At 44.3% G+C, this 17,189-nt stretch overlaps 1 protein-coding gene across 2 annotated transcripts; it reads left to right on the forward strand.

The window, feature by feature from the left end:
• Positions 1-782: 782 nt before the first annotated feature.
• On the forward strand, positions 783-13,805 carry TEX55 (testis expressed 55). 2 transcript variants are annotated; one of them, XM_062515231.1, is made up of 4 exons: positions 783-948; positions 1,210-1,272; positions 13,531-13,596; positions 13,752-13,805. In XM_062515231.1, the coding sequence occupies exons 1-4, from the start codon at positions 784-786 to the stop codon at positions 13,779-13,781; spliced, it is 324 nt and encodes a 107-aa protein (XP_062371215.1). In that variant the 5' UTR covers position 783; the 3' UTR covers positions 13,782-13,805. The 2 variants fall into 2 exon arrangements, with proteins under 2 accessions (XP_062371215.1, XP_062371216.1); XM_062515232.1 differs by lacking the exons at positions 13,531-13,596; positions 13,752-13,805 and adding an exon at positions 1,917-2,025.
• The last annotated feature ends 3,384 nt before the right edge of the window (positions 13,806-17,189 follow it).

Raw genomic sequence — 17,189 nt, forward strand, 5'->3', positions numbered from 1 at the left:
AGCACAGTCCACAGCCAGCTGCTCAACGGGTAGATGGGTAAAGCCTGCACAAATTTCTGCTGCTGCTGTCAGGGAGAAAACGTGTTTCTGCACAAAGCAGGGAATGAACCAGGAGCTGAGGGCAGCCACAGTGCAGGCAGTGTGCACATAAGAGGGCTTGCCAACAGTCACAGGCAAGGAGAGGTAGTGAGTTGGGTCTGGGATCCATCTAGGGGACTTCCATAGAGAAAAAGCTACCTAGAATATACACTCAGAGTCACCCTAAAAAAACTAGTCAGTAAATGAGTATCAGGCCAGAGTAGAGTTCCTGTGAGTATGCAGAAGGTGCAGGTTGGACCAGTTACAGAAATAACCCTATTAGTGCATGCTTTAAGTGTGGTTGCAGCATATTTGCAGAGGATGGAGTAATGTGCTGTGTCTAGTCTGTGGAGATAGATGCTTAAAATACTCTTGTTCTTTATCTGCTCAATATTGTAGCAAAGGTTCAATGATCATTCAGAATCTGAAGTGGAGGAAGCTGCATATCACCAGCTGCTGAACCACCTGAGCACCACACATTTATAGTTGAATCCCCACCATCACTGGATGACTTACCTGGCGTGGAAGCACCAGAATCTGTAGCCTAGCCATCTGTAGTGGAATTGCCAGTGTCTGCAGACCAGCTGGCTGTCAAGAAAACACCACGTTCTGAGCACCACTTCCTGCTCATTATATAGTCTGCTCAGGGAAAGCTCACCTGAGATCAAATCACCTGTGGGTGAACTTCCAGGTTTCAAAGTCAAGATGTACACCTCTGAATCCACACAGGATGGCAGCAACACTATTGAGGCTGTGTTGTCAGCAGCAGAGATTACATTTGAATCATTGGAGAATCCAGAGGCTTTTGGAGACCCCTATCAAGTCGCCATGAATTATGTGGAGGAACATAAAATTCTGCAGATTTTTCAGGTAAAATACATATTTCTCATCTCCTTCCAGAGGCTTACATGAGAAGTTTGGCCTAAAGTTAGCTTGAACCAAATTATCCCTTCCCCAGACCCCTCCTTGTCATGTACTTGTAAGTATAGACTTAAGAAAAAGCAGTAGAAAAGAACCTTTGGTCATCTTTGATATCTGAATTTAAAATTCAAATAGCATTGGAACAGGAAGTGAAGGCACCCATCTATCCAAGGATCAATAATTCTTTCATTCTGTCTATCTCTGTCCCAGGATATCACAGAAAAAATGCTGATCCAAAAGCCTGATGACCCCTTGCAGTTCATATTGCAGGAGGTAGGGTGCCTTGCTGGGGCTCTATGGGGATGGCGTCAGCTTTGCTGAGCACACCATAATCATGATCAGCCTGGGGCTCTTTCTCTGACTGTGTCTGCTGTCTTGGCAGGAGGAAAAGCACAGGCAGCAGCAGAGTGTCTGGCATGAAAGGGACCATGTGTGCTCTGAGAAGAAGGAAAGGTTTGGGAGGGTGGGGAAAGGATGGGGTGAATGCGCCCTGGAATTACCTAAGACATGAGGGAACCTTCATGGCAGAGGTCTCTGTGACCCTTCTCTAGCTGCCTCTGTCCCAAACTGGGAGGGAGCACTTTTTCTGCCCACACCCCCCTATTCAAGAGAGCTGTCTTTGCTGATCCTGCAGGGCATTAAAACACAGGTAATTCAAAGTCAGTGAAGTGAGACAATAGTTTGGGAGTGAGTTAGAAATGGGGGTTGCTTCTTAGGAGAAGGAAGAGGTTAGAAGAAAGAAAACAGAGAGAGGAAAAGAGTGTCTTCCTTCATTGCCCTCTAATCAGTCAGGTTTGCTATTGGGTTTGTGGTGTACCAAGCACAAAAACTCCAGAGGAATAGCAAGATCAATTCTGGGCATCAGTGTGAAAGCAAATAAGCTCCCAAATGACTCTTCTCCTTTTCCTTTTGCCCAGGTGCAGTCTATGATAAATGCCAGGCAAGCAGAACCGGAGAGACTATTGGAGTAGAACAAAGATGTGTAGGTGTTTCTAGAAGAGGGCCTGCACACTCCTTTTGGCCCCCATTGACCTTGCTGTTGTGGTGTTGCCACAACATGACTTCAGAGCACCATTTAGTCATTGACAATAACTTGGAAAAGATCTGCTTGTCTGTCTCTTGCCTGTTTTCTCTGTTTTGTATGCTTGTGCTTCCCCTTGGCTTTAAAACCAGCAACTGAGTTTTGGTTTGGAATCACAGATTGAGATCTAGGTGTGCATAGGTCTGTATGCACATCTGGCACATCTTGAAGAGGCAAGTCTGCTGAACTCTATGCGTATAAATGCGTAAATCTCATATTTAGGCTACTCCAGATTCTGCCTTTCTATGCAGCTCAGACAATGCAAGGACAAAAGCAAGGAGAGTCAAAAAGCAGTCCTGGACAACCCACCACCTTCTTTTTTCATGCTGCATTGGTGGCTGAGTCCAGTTATGCAGCAGCACCAGTGCTTATCTAATATGCTGGTAGTTTGTGTCTGGGCTTTTGCACTGTCTCCAGAGCTCCTCTAATGCAAGAAGCTGTCTCTCTGCCTCTTCCACATACTGTATACAGCTGTCTCACCCTTAATCATTGCTGTTGGACACTGATCGCTCTGCTTTTTCAGGTTGCCCTGCTTGTATCATTGTAAGTACAGTGAATAACCAGAACAGTAAAGTAACAGTTGCCCCCACCCTTTATGCTTTCAGAAGATATTGTCACTCAGGAATGTGGGAGGTGAATAAAACTAAACAAACCAAAACCAAGCACTGGTAGCCCAGAGAACTGAGCGTCAAGGTAGATTTTGCAAACACACCATTTGAACTGTGTTTGATTTTTGAAACACTTACAATCCTTGTTTTCATACTATCCAAGTGTCTGTTTCTACCCTGTAAAAAAACCTTTTCCTTTCTTCTTCTTCTCTCTTGCCTGACAATTATTGTAAATATGCAACAGAGCGTTCTGTTTCTTGAGTTAATAGATTGTCTGTGTGCAGTAGATGCCAGAAAGGGTTTTTATGTCACTATAGGCTTTTCTTTTTTTAGGCAAGTGGTCTAATTTCCTGATGTATGGTGGTGTATTCCCAAATGACTGTCTCTATGGCTATAAAGAGAGCAGCATAAAACCATCCATCTATCTATTTTTTAAAAAAATAATAAATTATTATTGGGTTATGAGATTCTCCACAGCACAGCTGGGGCACCAAAAGTCTGGGAATAACAGAGGGCAAGTATTTGGCATACAAATTCCATGTGTGAGATGAGTTTCCTTTCTATCTGAGTTTCTCAAAAAGGGTCAGTTAACTCATGTGTTTCAAGATTGAAGGCAGGTAAACACCCCTTTCATTCACAGGGGAGGGATTTTTTTCAAGGTTATTGTGAGCCTAAAGATGGCCCAAGACTCAGATTAAATTTTCATTGGTTTTATAAGAGTGTTAATGTAGACTTAGGCATCTAGTCCCACTGCAGAAGTGAGATGCTTTTGAAATCCCTACCTATCTCCAGCAACTGGAAAAATCTGACACTGAGAATCTGAGATTGATCGCCTCACAAATTCTTGACCAAAAATGTATCAGGCTGAAAAGCAATGTATCTGTGACCTGTCCTAATGTATCTCTGGGGAACAGGAAATGTATGGAAGATGAACATAGTGTTTGAAGCCTTCTCATCTCTATGGTCATTTGTCAGCACATTGTCCCGGGAGATGGAGATGTTGACATGTCTTTGAATTTTGTTATAGAACAGGATTAGGGTGCCTTGGGGTGCACCCTTCACTGTATATTTCCTGCCTCTGTCATTTGGATATTTCCTTTTGTTGTTCTCTTTTACTTACAAAAAAGCTTTTGACCTGTAATATGTTCTCAGACTATAAGTATATGCCTTCAACTTCATGTCAGCATTAAGGAAGTTATGCAAGGGAAGATCCTTAATTCCTCTTAGGTAGGTTGAAACGAGCTGGAAAGCAGTCTTCTTACAGATCACAGAAGTTTTGCAAGAGAGGTTGTACCCGGTGTTCCTCAGTGATCTCAGGGCCACAGTTTTCCTTTGGTGGCCTGGCCACCTCATCTCATGCTGTTGGTAGCCAGAAGTCTTCCCCAGTACACGTAAGAGAGAGCGTCTGTTGTGTTTCAAGAAAACAGTGTTTTCTGTTATTTTCTTTCTACTAAGGAGAGGTCTTTCTCCTTTGAGGAGCAGTTTTCTAGAAATGAATGAGGCTGTACTTAGGACAAGATCTATGGGCTTGGAGTTGGCATGTGTAGATGGCATAAGACTGGGGAAGGCAGTGGGCCAAGGACAATCCTTCTGTGTTTACAGCCTTGGGGGCCACAGGGGGATTATATCATCTCTGAGCAAGGACTTTGACCAGAAATCTTGGGGTTCTTATCAAGAGCTAAGGAGAAATGTCACTTCCTTTAACTCAGCCTCTCAGATAATCTAACTTGAATTTATGAAAACAAAAAAGCATCCTGCAGAATGTTTGCAGATTAAGGTGTTTAAGGTAGTGTCATACAGCTGTATTTTTTTATCTACTTCAGAATTATTCTGAAAAACACACTCTAGCTCTAGAAAAAAATCTACTTCACATTAAGGCACTACTATTTGTGTATAAGAAGGCTTTTCTGTGCTGAAGAAAATTTAGATTTAAAATGGCAACTTTTAGTGTAGTCATAATTCCAGAATGACTGTCCCTTTTCCACAATTTCTTTCCAAAACCATTGGATCCTTAGTTCTTCTAAGTGGACATTTATCAACATGACATTAAACTGTCATTAAATTTCTTGCCTTGAGTGCTCAGAAGGAATTTGTAGTTCCTTGTGTGTAACTGAAACTATTCCATATAAGTCCTTATAGCACACTAGTCGCAGCGCATTTGAATGCTCTCTGGAGTGCTAAGCAACATGACTAACATCTGCTGTTTGCTTTTTCTCGTCTCCACAAGGGAAACGGCTGTGCACTGAAGTGCATTCTTTTAGAAAGGGTAGTTTGAGGGGTTTTTTACCACACCTGTGTATTTCTGTGTAGAAAAATCATGAAGTAGAAGGTGTGGAAGTTGGAGGTAGTTTGTAATTCCCAAGGATTATTCCTCTGCAGTATGAGCTGGGTACTGAGAAAACACATTATTTTCAAGGAGGAGATTTTTTTTGTTCATCCATGGACAGGCCCAGGGTGAAACACCTAGTTCATCTGCTAAATGTCATGATCTCATAGTGCCCATAGTGTTTCTGTTGTGAACTTTGTGCTCCTCCAGAGGAAGGATGCAGATGAGCCAGTCAGGAAGAAAGTGTAGTCCCTGTAAAATAGGTCTCTTGGACCAAAACGTCAGTTCTTTTTTCTGCCATCTCTGTATGGAACTTGAAAAGACTCAGCTGCCCCAGGCAATACTGAAGTTGCCTGTGTACTGCTTCTAACCAATGGGGAAAAAAATGTTACAACAGCTGATTAAAAATCCTTTGAAAAGTTCACACAGCCTCTGCTCTGGTTCTTAGGTGGAGGGCACAGGCAAGACCTCCCTTCAATGAGCAGCTGCTTACAGCATGAGACATTCTATTGTGACTCACTGGATATGAATCACTGCTGCATAACCCCAACTTTAAGTTAGTTAAATGCCATTGATTTCAAAGTTTCATAATTGTTTGAAACTCCTAGTAGGCAGCAGCAACTGCTTTCATGTCTGAAATAGAAGAAAGTAACCGCTGGGTAAAGTTTTAGAAAGAGCTTAGCTAAAGAGAACTCTGGCTGAAGACTGGAGAATGTGGAAGTGCTCAGAAAGGGAATATACTGAGGCAAATTGATCAAACTCTGTCTGACATGCCTCCAGGTTGTATTCCAGGGAAAGCTTCTCTTGACCATTCTTTCATCCAGATGAAAAGTACAAGAAAATGAAGAAACATTTCCTTAAGGTCAGGCATTATTATCCATGGCTGCATTCCTTTTTTGGGGACTGTACTCATGGACAATACTAATGTAGCAGCATCACCAAAAGTTTGTGGCCACAGATTGACATACAATAATGAAAAGAAGAACTTAGAGTTGTTGAAGAGACATGGATTGGATGAATAGTCACTCATCATCTTCTGAAGAAAGGTGTTTGGCTGGAATGTTACTGCAGAACAGATTAATTTTGGTGAAGCAGATACAAGAGATTTCTGTATATATAATTCAGCACCAGAAACTGACTGTGGACACCCCAGTAGCTGATCTGTCTTAGGAATTCCTGGTATGAATGAATGGAGTGGCTTTCCTCCCTCAAGGCTATCATCTCAATTCCCCATGCAACTCCTCTCACAGATGGGAATAGCTAACCCTCCTTTGTCACAAACCTTTTTGTTCTCAAGCAATAGGAAGGACATCTCCATGGCTTATTCCTCCAGGAGTCTGGGGTAAACTATCTTCCAGGGCAGAAAAGAGGAGAAATTGCTGGTGTCATCTCATAAATTGCAGTGAAATAATACCAGGAAGGAAACAAATAATGAGATGGACTTATTTTCTTTCTGACGTTGCTTTGAAAGCAAAATGAGCATCTTTTTCATTGTCATTGAAGAGGCGAGAGGTGGAGGAACACAGAGCTGCCACAGAGCCAGACTTTTGAAGGTGCACAGCTATCTAGTGCAGTTCTCAAAATAAAAAGGGATGCATTGTAGCAAAGGAAGTGCAACTCTCAGTTTACACTTATCATGGAAACTTACAAGCCTTTAAGGCAAATGCCTTATTTAGAATCATGTGGTCCAACATTAAAAATTATTATTAACTGGGAGGCAGGATCCACGTTTGGGTTAGGGAGTTTTTAAGGAAAAGAGGTGACCTCTGTCCTTCCTCCTTCCTGTCCCTCATCTTAACTTCTAGCATAAAACAGGAAACAGGTGAATAAAGGCATGTGTAGTACTGCAGTTGTTTGTTAATGGAAAAAAAATGCATCATACAGCCTTTGAAGAAAAACAGTTCCCATCTTGAGGAGCTTTTGGAGTTTGGACAGGTGAGTAAGTAAACATAGGGAAAGTTGTATCACATGCAGGCAAATGGTCAGTGATTCAAAGGTTTTTAACAGTGCCTCAAATTTATATAAACATCATGAACGCCACAGTCCCTCTGAAGAGCAGATCGATGCCAGCTCTATCCCACTATTGTTTAAGCCTACCCTTGGGTCTAGCGTAGTATCCTGCCCCCTTGCAAGGAGATTTAGCAAAGGACAGCATTGCCAGTTTGCTGAAACCCCACAGTATTGAAAGCAAACGCTGCCCATTGGAGAACTCAGCTTTTGGCCCTGTTTTCTGAATCCTTTGCAGCATAACAGAGCTACCTTGAAAGACTGCTTGACCATGGTGTGATTCCATTATGCCAATACATGTTTGCCTTGGCAGATAGGAGTGCATATGGAAGAAGTTTAGTGACAGCTTCCTATGTTTTTGCCACATTAGATGTTTAAATCTTTGTAAATGAAGAGCAAAACCCTTTAGAAAGGTAGAAGCTGAGCAGGGTCCAGCACAACTACAGATAGAATAACTTTTTCTAGTTAGCTTCCATAGACCCCTTAATAGTTGTTCTAAGCCTTCCTGGTTTTTCAGAAATCACTTGTGAAAAAACGGCGTTGGAGTAGCAGGTTAAAAAGCATCTTGAACGAAAAACAGGATAAAATGTAACCTTTCCTATGTGTGCCCGTGAGAGGGCAGCACAGACCGGCTGAGCCTTCGCTAAAGGCTGTTCAGGGGCATGAGTTTGCATCCAGCTATGGAGTAGCTAGAAGCAGAGGTGAAAAGGTCTGTGTAGAAGGGCTAGATAGCCTAAAGCATAAGCTCATCCGTCATCCACCTGAAACTGAAACCCAGCTACAGCTCAGTACAGGCTTGACTAGGTCAGACCTCAGGTGCATGGCAGGATTTGAGTCTCTCCAATTTCTCAGGGAAGTTTCTGGTTAGGTACTGGAATCTTGGAAGAGGTTCTGTGGAAGAATTTTGGACAGTGCCTACAGTTCTGTTAAAGCAATGAGTCAGTGTGAGACATCAACCACACCCTTGCCAAGGCAGAGGCTGTCACCCTGGGAGCACTACAAACTTGCCCAAGGCAGGTGCTATTTATTTCCATTGCAGTGTTGCACCAGCCAACACCCCTCTGCTTTTCCCCATTCCTCCCACTGCCAAGACTCCTGTGATGCAGCTTTAATTGATTGTCCTCCCTCTTTCTGCGTCAGACCTCTGGCAAGGTTGATGGTGGAAATGCTGAGATAAATGAGACATATGCTTACAGCAAGTGTGTTGGAAACTGGGTACTGACAGGCAACCATATGTAGATGGCAGTACTCCACTGCTGGCCCCTTTGTGGCCTCCTGCATCAGATGCAGCTAATGCAGAGAAGGCAAGTAGTGGGTTTGGCAGCAATAAAGTATCCCCAAACACCTTTCAATAATAAGCTAAAATCAATGTGATCAAGTTTCTTTAGGCCCTTGCAAACAAGCAGTAATGGTTCCCAAACAAGACCTCTTTGAAGCTCATGATTGACAGAGGGGATTTTGGAAGAGAGGTTTTTAACCATCAGCAAGACAACGCAGTCAGCAGATCCACACAGAACAGCTTGTTCCCAGTCTGTTAGGGAAAACTCAACTGAACCAACATTAGTAAAGGACAATTATAGTGCCAAGGCCGCTCAGGAGCTGGGACTGCATCCTAATGGCTGTGTTGACACTGACATATGCAGTCTTTCAGAGGCCTGGTTTCATAACCAAAAGAAATACAGAGACACTGGCTAGCAGATCTTCCATGGACAGCCTTTTAAAGAAGGCTTATCTAAAAGACAAGCAGAAAATTTCTGCCTTCTCAAAAGTCTTTTCACCTGCCAAAGATCTCCGCAAATCCCAGGCAATCATTTGCCAAGGCACAATGAGATTTCTATCCTCCTGTGAGCCTTCCCTGTGAGATCCTCTCCTATGAAGACAGGCTGCAAGAAGTGAGGTTGTTCAGCTTGGAGAAGAGAAGGCTTAGGGGAAACCTCATTGTAGCCTTCCAGTACCTGAAAGGGGTTTATAAAAAGGAGGGAGATGGACTTCTTATATGAGCAGGTAGTGATAGGACAAGAGCCAATAGCTTTAAGCTGAAAGAGGGCAGGTTTAGATTACATGTTAGGAAAAAAATTATTTATTCAGAAGGTGTTGAAGCACTGGAACAGGTTGCCCAGAGAAATTCTGGATGCCCCATCCCTGGAAGTGTCCAAGGCCAGGCTGGATGGGGCTCTGAGCAACTTAGTCTAGTGAGTGACATCCCTGCCCAGGGCAGGAGGGTCAGAACTAGATGAGCTTTAAGGTTCCTTCCAACCCAAACCATTCTATGATTCTGTGATTCTGTGGTTGCCTGTGGCTGGGCTCCTCTTCAGAATGAGCTGGCCTGCCCTCATCTGAAGATGAGATGCAAGAGAACACCATGTCCCATTTACTGGCCCCTTTATGCCATCAAGGGTGGTGGTTGTGGAGTGTCACTCTTGGGCTTGGCTCCTCTTCCCTGCCAGGAGAAACTTCTGCTGCTGGGAGGGGAATCAGGGTAGAGGTTGACCTCTGCACTCTCCCATGCTCCTCCATGCTTATTTTATGTTCTGGTTCTTGTGTGTACAAAAATGTGACCTATGGATTGCTGAAAGACCTGGGTGAGATCAGAAGCTCTAAGATGCAGATGGTCTGGATTTTCCTTTGCAGATATTTGCCTTGGGAATGTGTTGAGGCTCTCCTACAAATTCCCTTTGTAGTCAGCAGAGTAAGAGACATCCTTAGGGTGAGATGTAGAGCCTAAATCTCTCTCAGTAAGTACAAGAAAGCACCCTGAGGGTCTCCCTTATTAACAGTAACAGCAGCCGATAGAGATTAATCTTTACAAGAATCCCCTACTTCTCTAGGCTTTTGGGCTAAGACCACTGAGGAAGGGAGCAAAAGCAGATGGTCTAATTGTTAGCAGCAGAGTATTGTGATTTAATTTTTTACTCCATTTACCCACACGTGCAAATATCACTATGAGTACTAGCCCAAAATTCCATAGGGAAGCAGTTCCTTGCCTGACCTCAGTTCTTTACCAGATAGGGCAATTTTCTCCAAGTTGTTTGTCCTTTCTGCTTGCTCAGGAGAAACATTCTCTTCTGAAAGGCTGAAAGTACAGATTTTAATGCAATCTTATTATTCCAGTTGCTTGGATTTTACGCAACCACCCAACACTGCAAATTTTAATGACACCAAAATACTGACATGGTTATAAGCTCATGAATAAAGCTATCCTACAAAATTGAAAAGATAAAGTGCATCCCTCTCCTAAACCAAAATACAGAAATACCCCAGTCCTTGAGAGTGGGCCCTATAAGCACTCTTCTTAGGAATGAAGAGTGCAATGCCATATTCATTGCTAAATGCAGAACCCCAGGATTACCAGCATCACAAAGGTGCTTGTATCTGTGTTCTCTGTAATGCTCTTTGCCAAGGTAGCTGAGGTTTCAGACATAAGTTACTGACTGCATTCCACATCATGCTAAATATAGGTATTCAGTTCTGCTTTTCAGCTTATATGTTTGCAGGTTTAGCTGGGGTGGCCAGCCCAGTAGCCCAGTGGTTTATCCTAACCCACTATAATTAGCCCATGGTTGTTGCTCATGGTATGCCGTTTGTCTCCCAACACTCAGCACTGTTTGGTAAACTGTTTCAGAGACATGGTTTCTCTCCCCTGATCTCACTAGGTGGTGGTCACTTATTTATTCTCTGCACCCTGCAGTTATTCCTCTCTCTTGAGGTTGTTAGAAGTGGCAGAAAAAGGGCAAAAATGTTGCCAAAAGCAGGAGGCAGCTGTAGCAAAAAATACAACTCAACTGGGGAGGCAGGAGGCAAGGCTGGCGGGAGGCCAGGCCAGCTGCAAACCCAAGAGGCACAGTGGACATCTGTCCCCCGCAGCCTGCATCCTCACTCCCTGTGCAGATGCACTGAGATGGGAGAGAAGGCAGCCATTAGGAATTCTCTTCTACTCCAGGGAGGAGCTGGCTTCTGGCCATGGCACGTGGAGAGCTTGGGTGGCGGACGCAAGCCTCAAACCCTAATCTGGCCCAGGGAAGGAAGGTCAAACTGCGGACTGGGAAGCAGCTGTTCGCAGCCCTCTTGGGAATGCAGGAGCAAAGCTGGGTGGCAGCAATTGGGACTGGGGCCTTAGGGAGCATTGTCCTCAAGGAGGAGGTTGCTGACTCAGCTGATGAGGTCAGGACTCTACCAGGAAAGGTGGCAGCCCCTCCACTCATCCCTCTGCAGCATGCTGCAACAGGGATGCTTGGCTTTACTCGCAGCAATGCTGCCGTGAAGTTGCCATTGTATACTGGAGAGACAATCATTTAAAAAGTCCCCTGCCTGGGACAGTGCGTGTCCAGCTGAACCTGTGCATGGGAGCATTGGGTTTGGCCAATACTGAAGCCACACTGGTAGGAACAAGGGATTTCCTAAGCCTGGTCCCTCAACTATGAGATTTGATTTTACTGTGCAACGTCAAAAATGCAGTCAGGAACCTCCTGCTCATGGATGGCAGTGGATCTGTCATGACACTGACATGAGGGGGTCACAGAGATGACTCCTGGGAGTCTGCTACTTTGACCACAAGCTCCTTTTCCTCTCTGTGTGTTCACTGCCTCCCTAATTCCTCCCACTCATATTATCTCAGCCTTAAATCATTACTTCCATGCTATGAAGAGAAGAAATTCAAAGGATTCAAGAAGGCAGGAAAATGTTCTTAGAGATGAAGAGTGGAACCAACACACTGGAACTATCAGCCACTAACATCTAATCAGCCCTTTTCAGCAATTTTGGGCATCCTCCAGCATGCCTTCCATGCCAATTTTGAGTAAACACAGCATGCTTTGTGACAGGTATGTTCTAACTTTGCCCTGTCACCTACTGAGTGTGTTGCAATAACCAAGTGATAGATCTCCTGAGAAATTTCATTTTCCACCTCCATCTGAAAATAGGCCAGGCTGGGACCTCAGTGTCTGACTGTCCCTGCAAATGAAACCCCAAATGGCAGTGTGTCTTCACTCCCAAATCCCACTTTGCCTTTAACTTACTCCCAGCAGAGGTGTACACGTATGTGGGCCCACATATCCCCTGGATACACAAAGTACATGTGTATGGGTTTGTACCTGTGCATGTACACAGGTATGGTTTTGTGCAAAGTGTGCACACTCAGGAGCTTTCACAAGTGCAAGAGCAAATGTTTGGGTGTGTGTAGAAGTGTTGGTCCATCTGAAGTAGGCCAGCACAGACACAGTCCTACAGGGGAGGCTAAAACAGCTGCAGGTATCCCACTGGAGATACACCCCTGTGGGAACAGGGTCTTCCCAGCACTAACTTGTCAGCCCCACTGTGCTCCCTTCCCCAGACAACGTCTCTGTCTGACCCTCTGCTCTGCACAGGCATTCATGTAAACTCATAGTCTGACCTTGTTGGCACACACCAAGAGAAGTGCAAAGAAACAAACAAAACCCCCAGGCCTCTCCTTTCCTTATATCATATTTCTCTCCAGGGACCATAAAAATATTCTTACCCAGATTCTAAACCAGATTAACAGAGAGCCAAATGGTGACGACAGCTGAAGGGTGTCCACCACCCAGTCCAGCCTAAACCACTCTTCCAGCCCAAACAAGTATTCACTCTAACAGCTTTTTGTAGTGTCCTGGACAGGGCTACAGAGGAGCAAGAGCTCAGCTGCACCAGTATTCTCTCCCAGCAGCCACTTTCAGTGCTGGTGATTGGCAAGACTGTGAACTTCACTGCCAGTTTTCACTTCCCTCTCCTCTGTTTCCTCATCTTGTTTCCCCAAGACCATATTTCCACAGTTGAAGCCTCTTTTCTCCTTCCAGCTGAGTTGTGATTGGGTGTTTTACCATGGCAGGCATTTGTCTAATCATTACTCCCGAGATCAGCCCGGCTGTGATGTTCAGGAGATGGATGCACTGCTTTTACCCTTGCCAGCTGCTCTCAGTGTCCAACAATGATAATGAGAGCCTGCCTTTTCAGAGTCCAGGACACAAGCTGGTGTGAAACACCTGGTCCCACCAGCATTGCCAAAATATGGGGTGGCAACTGCACTAAAATAGACTGCATGGGTTGTAGGGAGCAAAATTAGCGGGCAAGAAGGTCTGAGTCATTTAAACCCAGTCAAATCTGCATCTGTACTCTTGAGGACCCAAGGGACTATTTTCTTGTCCTTTTCTACTAGATCAGGCTGGCTGCAATGTCTGTGTCTCCTTTTACTTATGGCTGTGATACCTTATGGAACTGGAGATGTCAAAAGTACTGTCCTTTCTTCAGAGTTAAATCTCACGGAGTTCTCCTGGGAGAGCGGGATCTCTCTTCAGTTGTCTACAAGTACCAAGGGATCAATAAGACTTTAGAACAATTGCTCACTAATTTCACACAAAATATTTGCTGGATGGCCACTGATAGGACATATACATGTTATTTTTGTGTTTGTTTTTGACTTGTGGAGGGCTGTAACATCATGGAACTCCCATTACCCTTCCCAAGCCCATTATTTATTTGGCTGTTTTTTGCATCAGCAGATGAAGAACAACAAGTACAACCACCTGAGCTTTTGCCAGAGAAATGTTCAAGGCACCAGTAATGTGAGTCCTGACTTTTGGCAAACTTGTGCTGGAATGAGGGAGGGAGAGGAAGGTGAGGGACATTCCTTTTCTGTTGTATTCCTCAGCTGTAGCCATTCTCAGTTGATCACAGGCCAATTAATTATCTGTGCTTGACTTTGCTCTGTCTTAAGAAGACTGACTTTGTGAAAAATCCAGAGTGCTGAAGGAAATGGAATATTCTCCCCGCTTCTCAAGTCATCCAGTGTCTTGCAGAGTAGCTAACACTTACACTTCTGTTTCAAAAAAAAAACCCTAAGATGAATAAAATTAAAATGGATCCAAACCAAACCACTGTGTCTTTCCCATGCTACATAATTAAATGAAAATATTAAAATTAATTTATTTTCTTTTTCTATTCAGTACATTCTTCTTATATTTACATTCAAGCAGTGATCCAGCAACCCTTATATATTTACGTCCTTCCAACTTGCCCATCCTCTTTAAAGTTCAAGTACTTCATATGAGTGACTCACTCATCCACCCTTTTGAAAGTATAATAATAGAAATTCTTTAAAGCTTTGTGTTTTCAGCACAACAGCATTCCGATATGATCTAAGAATCACAGAGACACCCTCCAGTCCCAGGAGGACTGGGGAACAGGTTTGGCTAGAAAAAAGTTTTCCTCATGTGATGGGCACCCCACCAATCACACAGCATATTCCTCAAGCAACCTGGGCTCTTTAAAGAGCAGCAGAGGTGGGAGAAAGGAGCCTTTTCAGCTTTGCAGGTGAGTTGGAATTTCTTCTGGGAAGCATCACAAGAAGAGAGCGGTGAGTGCCTTACTTTGGTCATGGTCTTCCTCTTAAAGAGGCATGTGAGCCATAAGTGTCCATTAGGAGAAAAGACAGCTCTTATGTTTAATGTTTTTTATTTTAGTCCCTGGATTGTGTTTGGTGTGTGGGAGTCTAGTACCTGAATAAATTTAACTACAGCAAATTATTAAGCATTTAATTTTTCTTACCTCAGGCTGTGTCTTCTCTATAGCTCTTTTAATTTGTTTCATTTTTTTTCTCCTATAGACTGGGGATGAGGGAATGGAAAAAATTGAATCTGTTGTAAATCTGAGTGTTAAAAAGAAAAAAAATGAAAAATTGTTGTAGAGGAAGATGAATCTTGTAGCTCCCCCTCACTTAATGAAAATAGGAAAGTTAAAAAAACCCTCTTGTTTTGGCTTTGCTGAACTAATAAAGGAGAGAGGAAAAACCTACCTCCCAGCTCTACTTCTGAGGTAATTATGCTTGATGATTTGCCACTCACACAACTGTTCACACAGGCTTCATTTCATAGCAATCTCTTTGTAAGGAAACTTAATTAGTCTGTGACCCCTGCTTGATGCTGAGCTATGTTTTTGCTTTATTTTTCTCCCCTGGTAGCACAAAATAACTGTCTGCCTCTTCCATTTCTGAGTGTGGTTGACTCCTAGCTCACAAGCAGTTTTCTGTCAGTGATGGCTGCATTTCAGGGAAGGTGGAGCATTGGGGAAAGTCCAGCAGGGCAGGAGGAGTGCATGGGTTTGTGTTCATTGGAGATGTTTGCTTTTAAATAAGCAAACATATGATGAATTGATATTCAGTGAAACATTCAGCTTCTTACAGTGGAGTTCAAGTGATTCATCATTAGCATATTAAATTACATCCTCTTAAAAATTGTGTAATTCTCAAGGTGTCCCAAGCACTTTGAAAATACCTTCTTTTTAAGCCCCTTAGAGGCTAAATTTTCCATGATAACAAATTTTTTAAAAACCCCAAAAGTAAGTTTATTGCTTGATGCATCAGGGTCCATAGGAGGTCTTGGGTGTGGGCAGGTCTGTGGTTCACAGAGGCTTCCCATGGCACCAGCACTGGCCTTGGCACAGCATCTCTGCCAGTAGTTCCACCTGGATGATTTCTGTCCATCAGCACCCCAGGGCTAGCCTGGGCATCTTGCTCCTGCCTGTAGAGACATGCTCTCCAGTTGGGCTTGGACAGGGGTGGTGCCCAGGCTTCTGCCCCACAGGGCTGCACAGGCAGGGAGCAGGATTCTGCTGCTGAGTGGCTGGGTTTGTTCAGCTGTGCTCTAGTGATGCAGAGCCCTTCAGCCAAGGTGGGCAGAGCCCGTGAGTCATAAAAAAAATGCATCCTTTTTCTCTGCCTCCTTGCACCAGGGCATAAGAATGCAACGCCCTTAGCAGGAATGCTGAGGGAAAGGGAGGTAGCAAGGGGTGATGTGAAGCCCCTGCAAGACCCACCACCATGCTGAGAAATGTCCAAGAGCAGGGTGTAGAAGCAAATGATGCTCACAGGGTTGTTTTGGGATGTCCCTTTGTCACAGTGCTTGACAACTAGCATAAAATGTAAGGCAATCAAAATGCCACCTGGTTCTGTGTTGGGCAATGCCAAATGAATTCTTATCCTTTTTTTTTTTTTTTTTTTTACTAGAGGTGGAGTAGAGCTAGGCTAAGAATGGGAAATTCATCTGTAAGTCCACTTAAATCCTGTCCCAACCTATAGAAACAGGGTGTGGAGGCTTCAAGAGATTGACCAGCACAATGTGTGTGAGGGATGCACAACAAACCCCAAATCCCATTTGAATCTGGGAAGTGTTGCCAGAAGAGCATCCTTTCAAAGCCTGCATGAGTTTATCACATAAAATACAAATGCAGAAGCCAGCCTCTGCAGAAAGGAGCTTCCTTTTCATCTCCCACAGTTGTGCTGAGGGTCTCAGGGATACTGAGAGTAAAGGAAGCAAGGGGATGTCAAGAAAGCTTCAAGGGCATGGAAATAATTGATTATCTGCAGCTTGTGGGGCACCAGGGGGAGGCAAGGCTACCACTTCTCCTGGGCTCTGGCAGGCTCAGCTGGACCCCCATGAGTATAAGGGATGTTTTGGGGTGTGAGAGGAGAGGAAAAAGAAGTTACAACTAGTTGTACTGGTTGTGAAGAATGTCAGGAAGAGTAAGAAGTACGTGCCTCAGGAGGGACATAGGAGTTTTTGGTACAATAAGAGCAACAGACACCTTCCCAAAGCTGCTTAGAGCATGGGGCAAAGTCTGCGGTAGTGATAATTGAATACCTCAGACTTAGATAGGTCACACCTAAATTTCAAGGTTTCTAGGATGTGCCAAGGAACAGCCGGTCAAGGTTGAAATTCTGGGACCTGGCTGCCTTCTTATGTGGAACTTTTGGGTAACGGTTGCAGCTGAAGCCCCAGTTTCCTCAGGAGTTTCCCTGAAACCCCAGGAAACTGCGTTTGGGTCATAAAACTAATTTTAACAAGCCCAAGAAGAAGGCTCCTCTACCTCCAAATGTATTTGTGTCCACAGGCAGAGGCTGCTGGCAGCCGTGTCTCTGCAGGCTGGGAGGAGGGCTGCCCACCACTGTCACACCTGGGGGTGCCTGTGAGTCACATCTGTGCACAGCCTGCCCCGGGCACACCAGCCAAGTTTGCCTCATGCCTCTGTAGTTGTGTACCTGTGCTAAGTGCTGTGCAATCCACTCTTGCTAAATGGAGATCACCTCTGAAACACAAGGAGCAGGTGGGAAGCTCCCAGTCTCCCACAGCTTCTCCTCTGGGACATGTTGGAGAACGGGCTC

Source organism: Cinclus cinclus, chromosome 2 (genome assembly GCF_963662255.1).
Source record: "Cinclus cinclus chromosome 2, bCinCin1.1, whole genome shotgun sequence".
Lineage (NCBI taxonomy): Eukaryota > Metazoa > Chordata > Aves > Passeriformes > Cinclidae > Cinclus > Cinclus cinclus.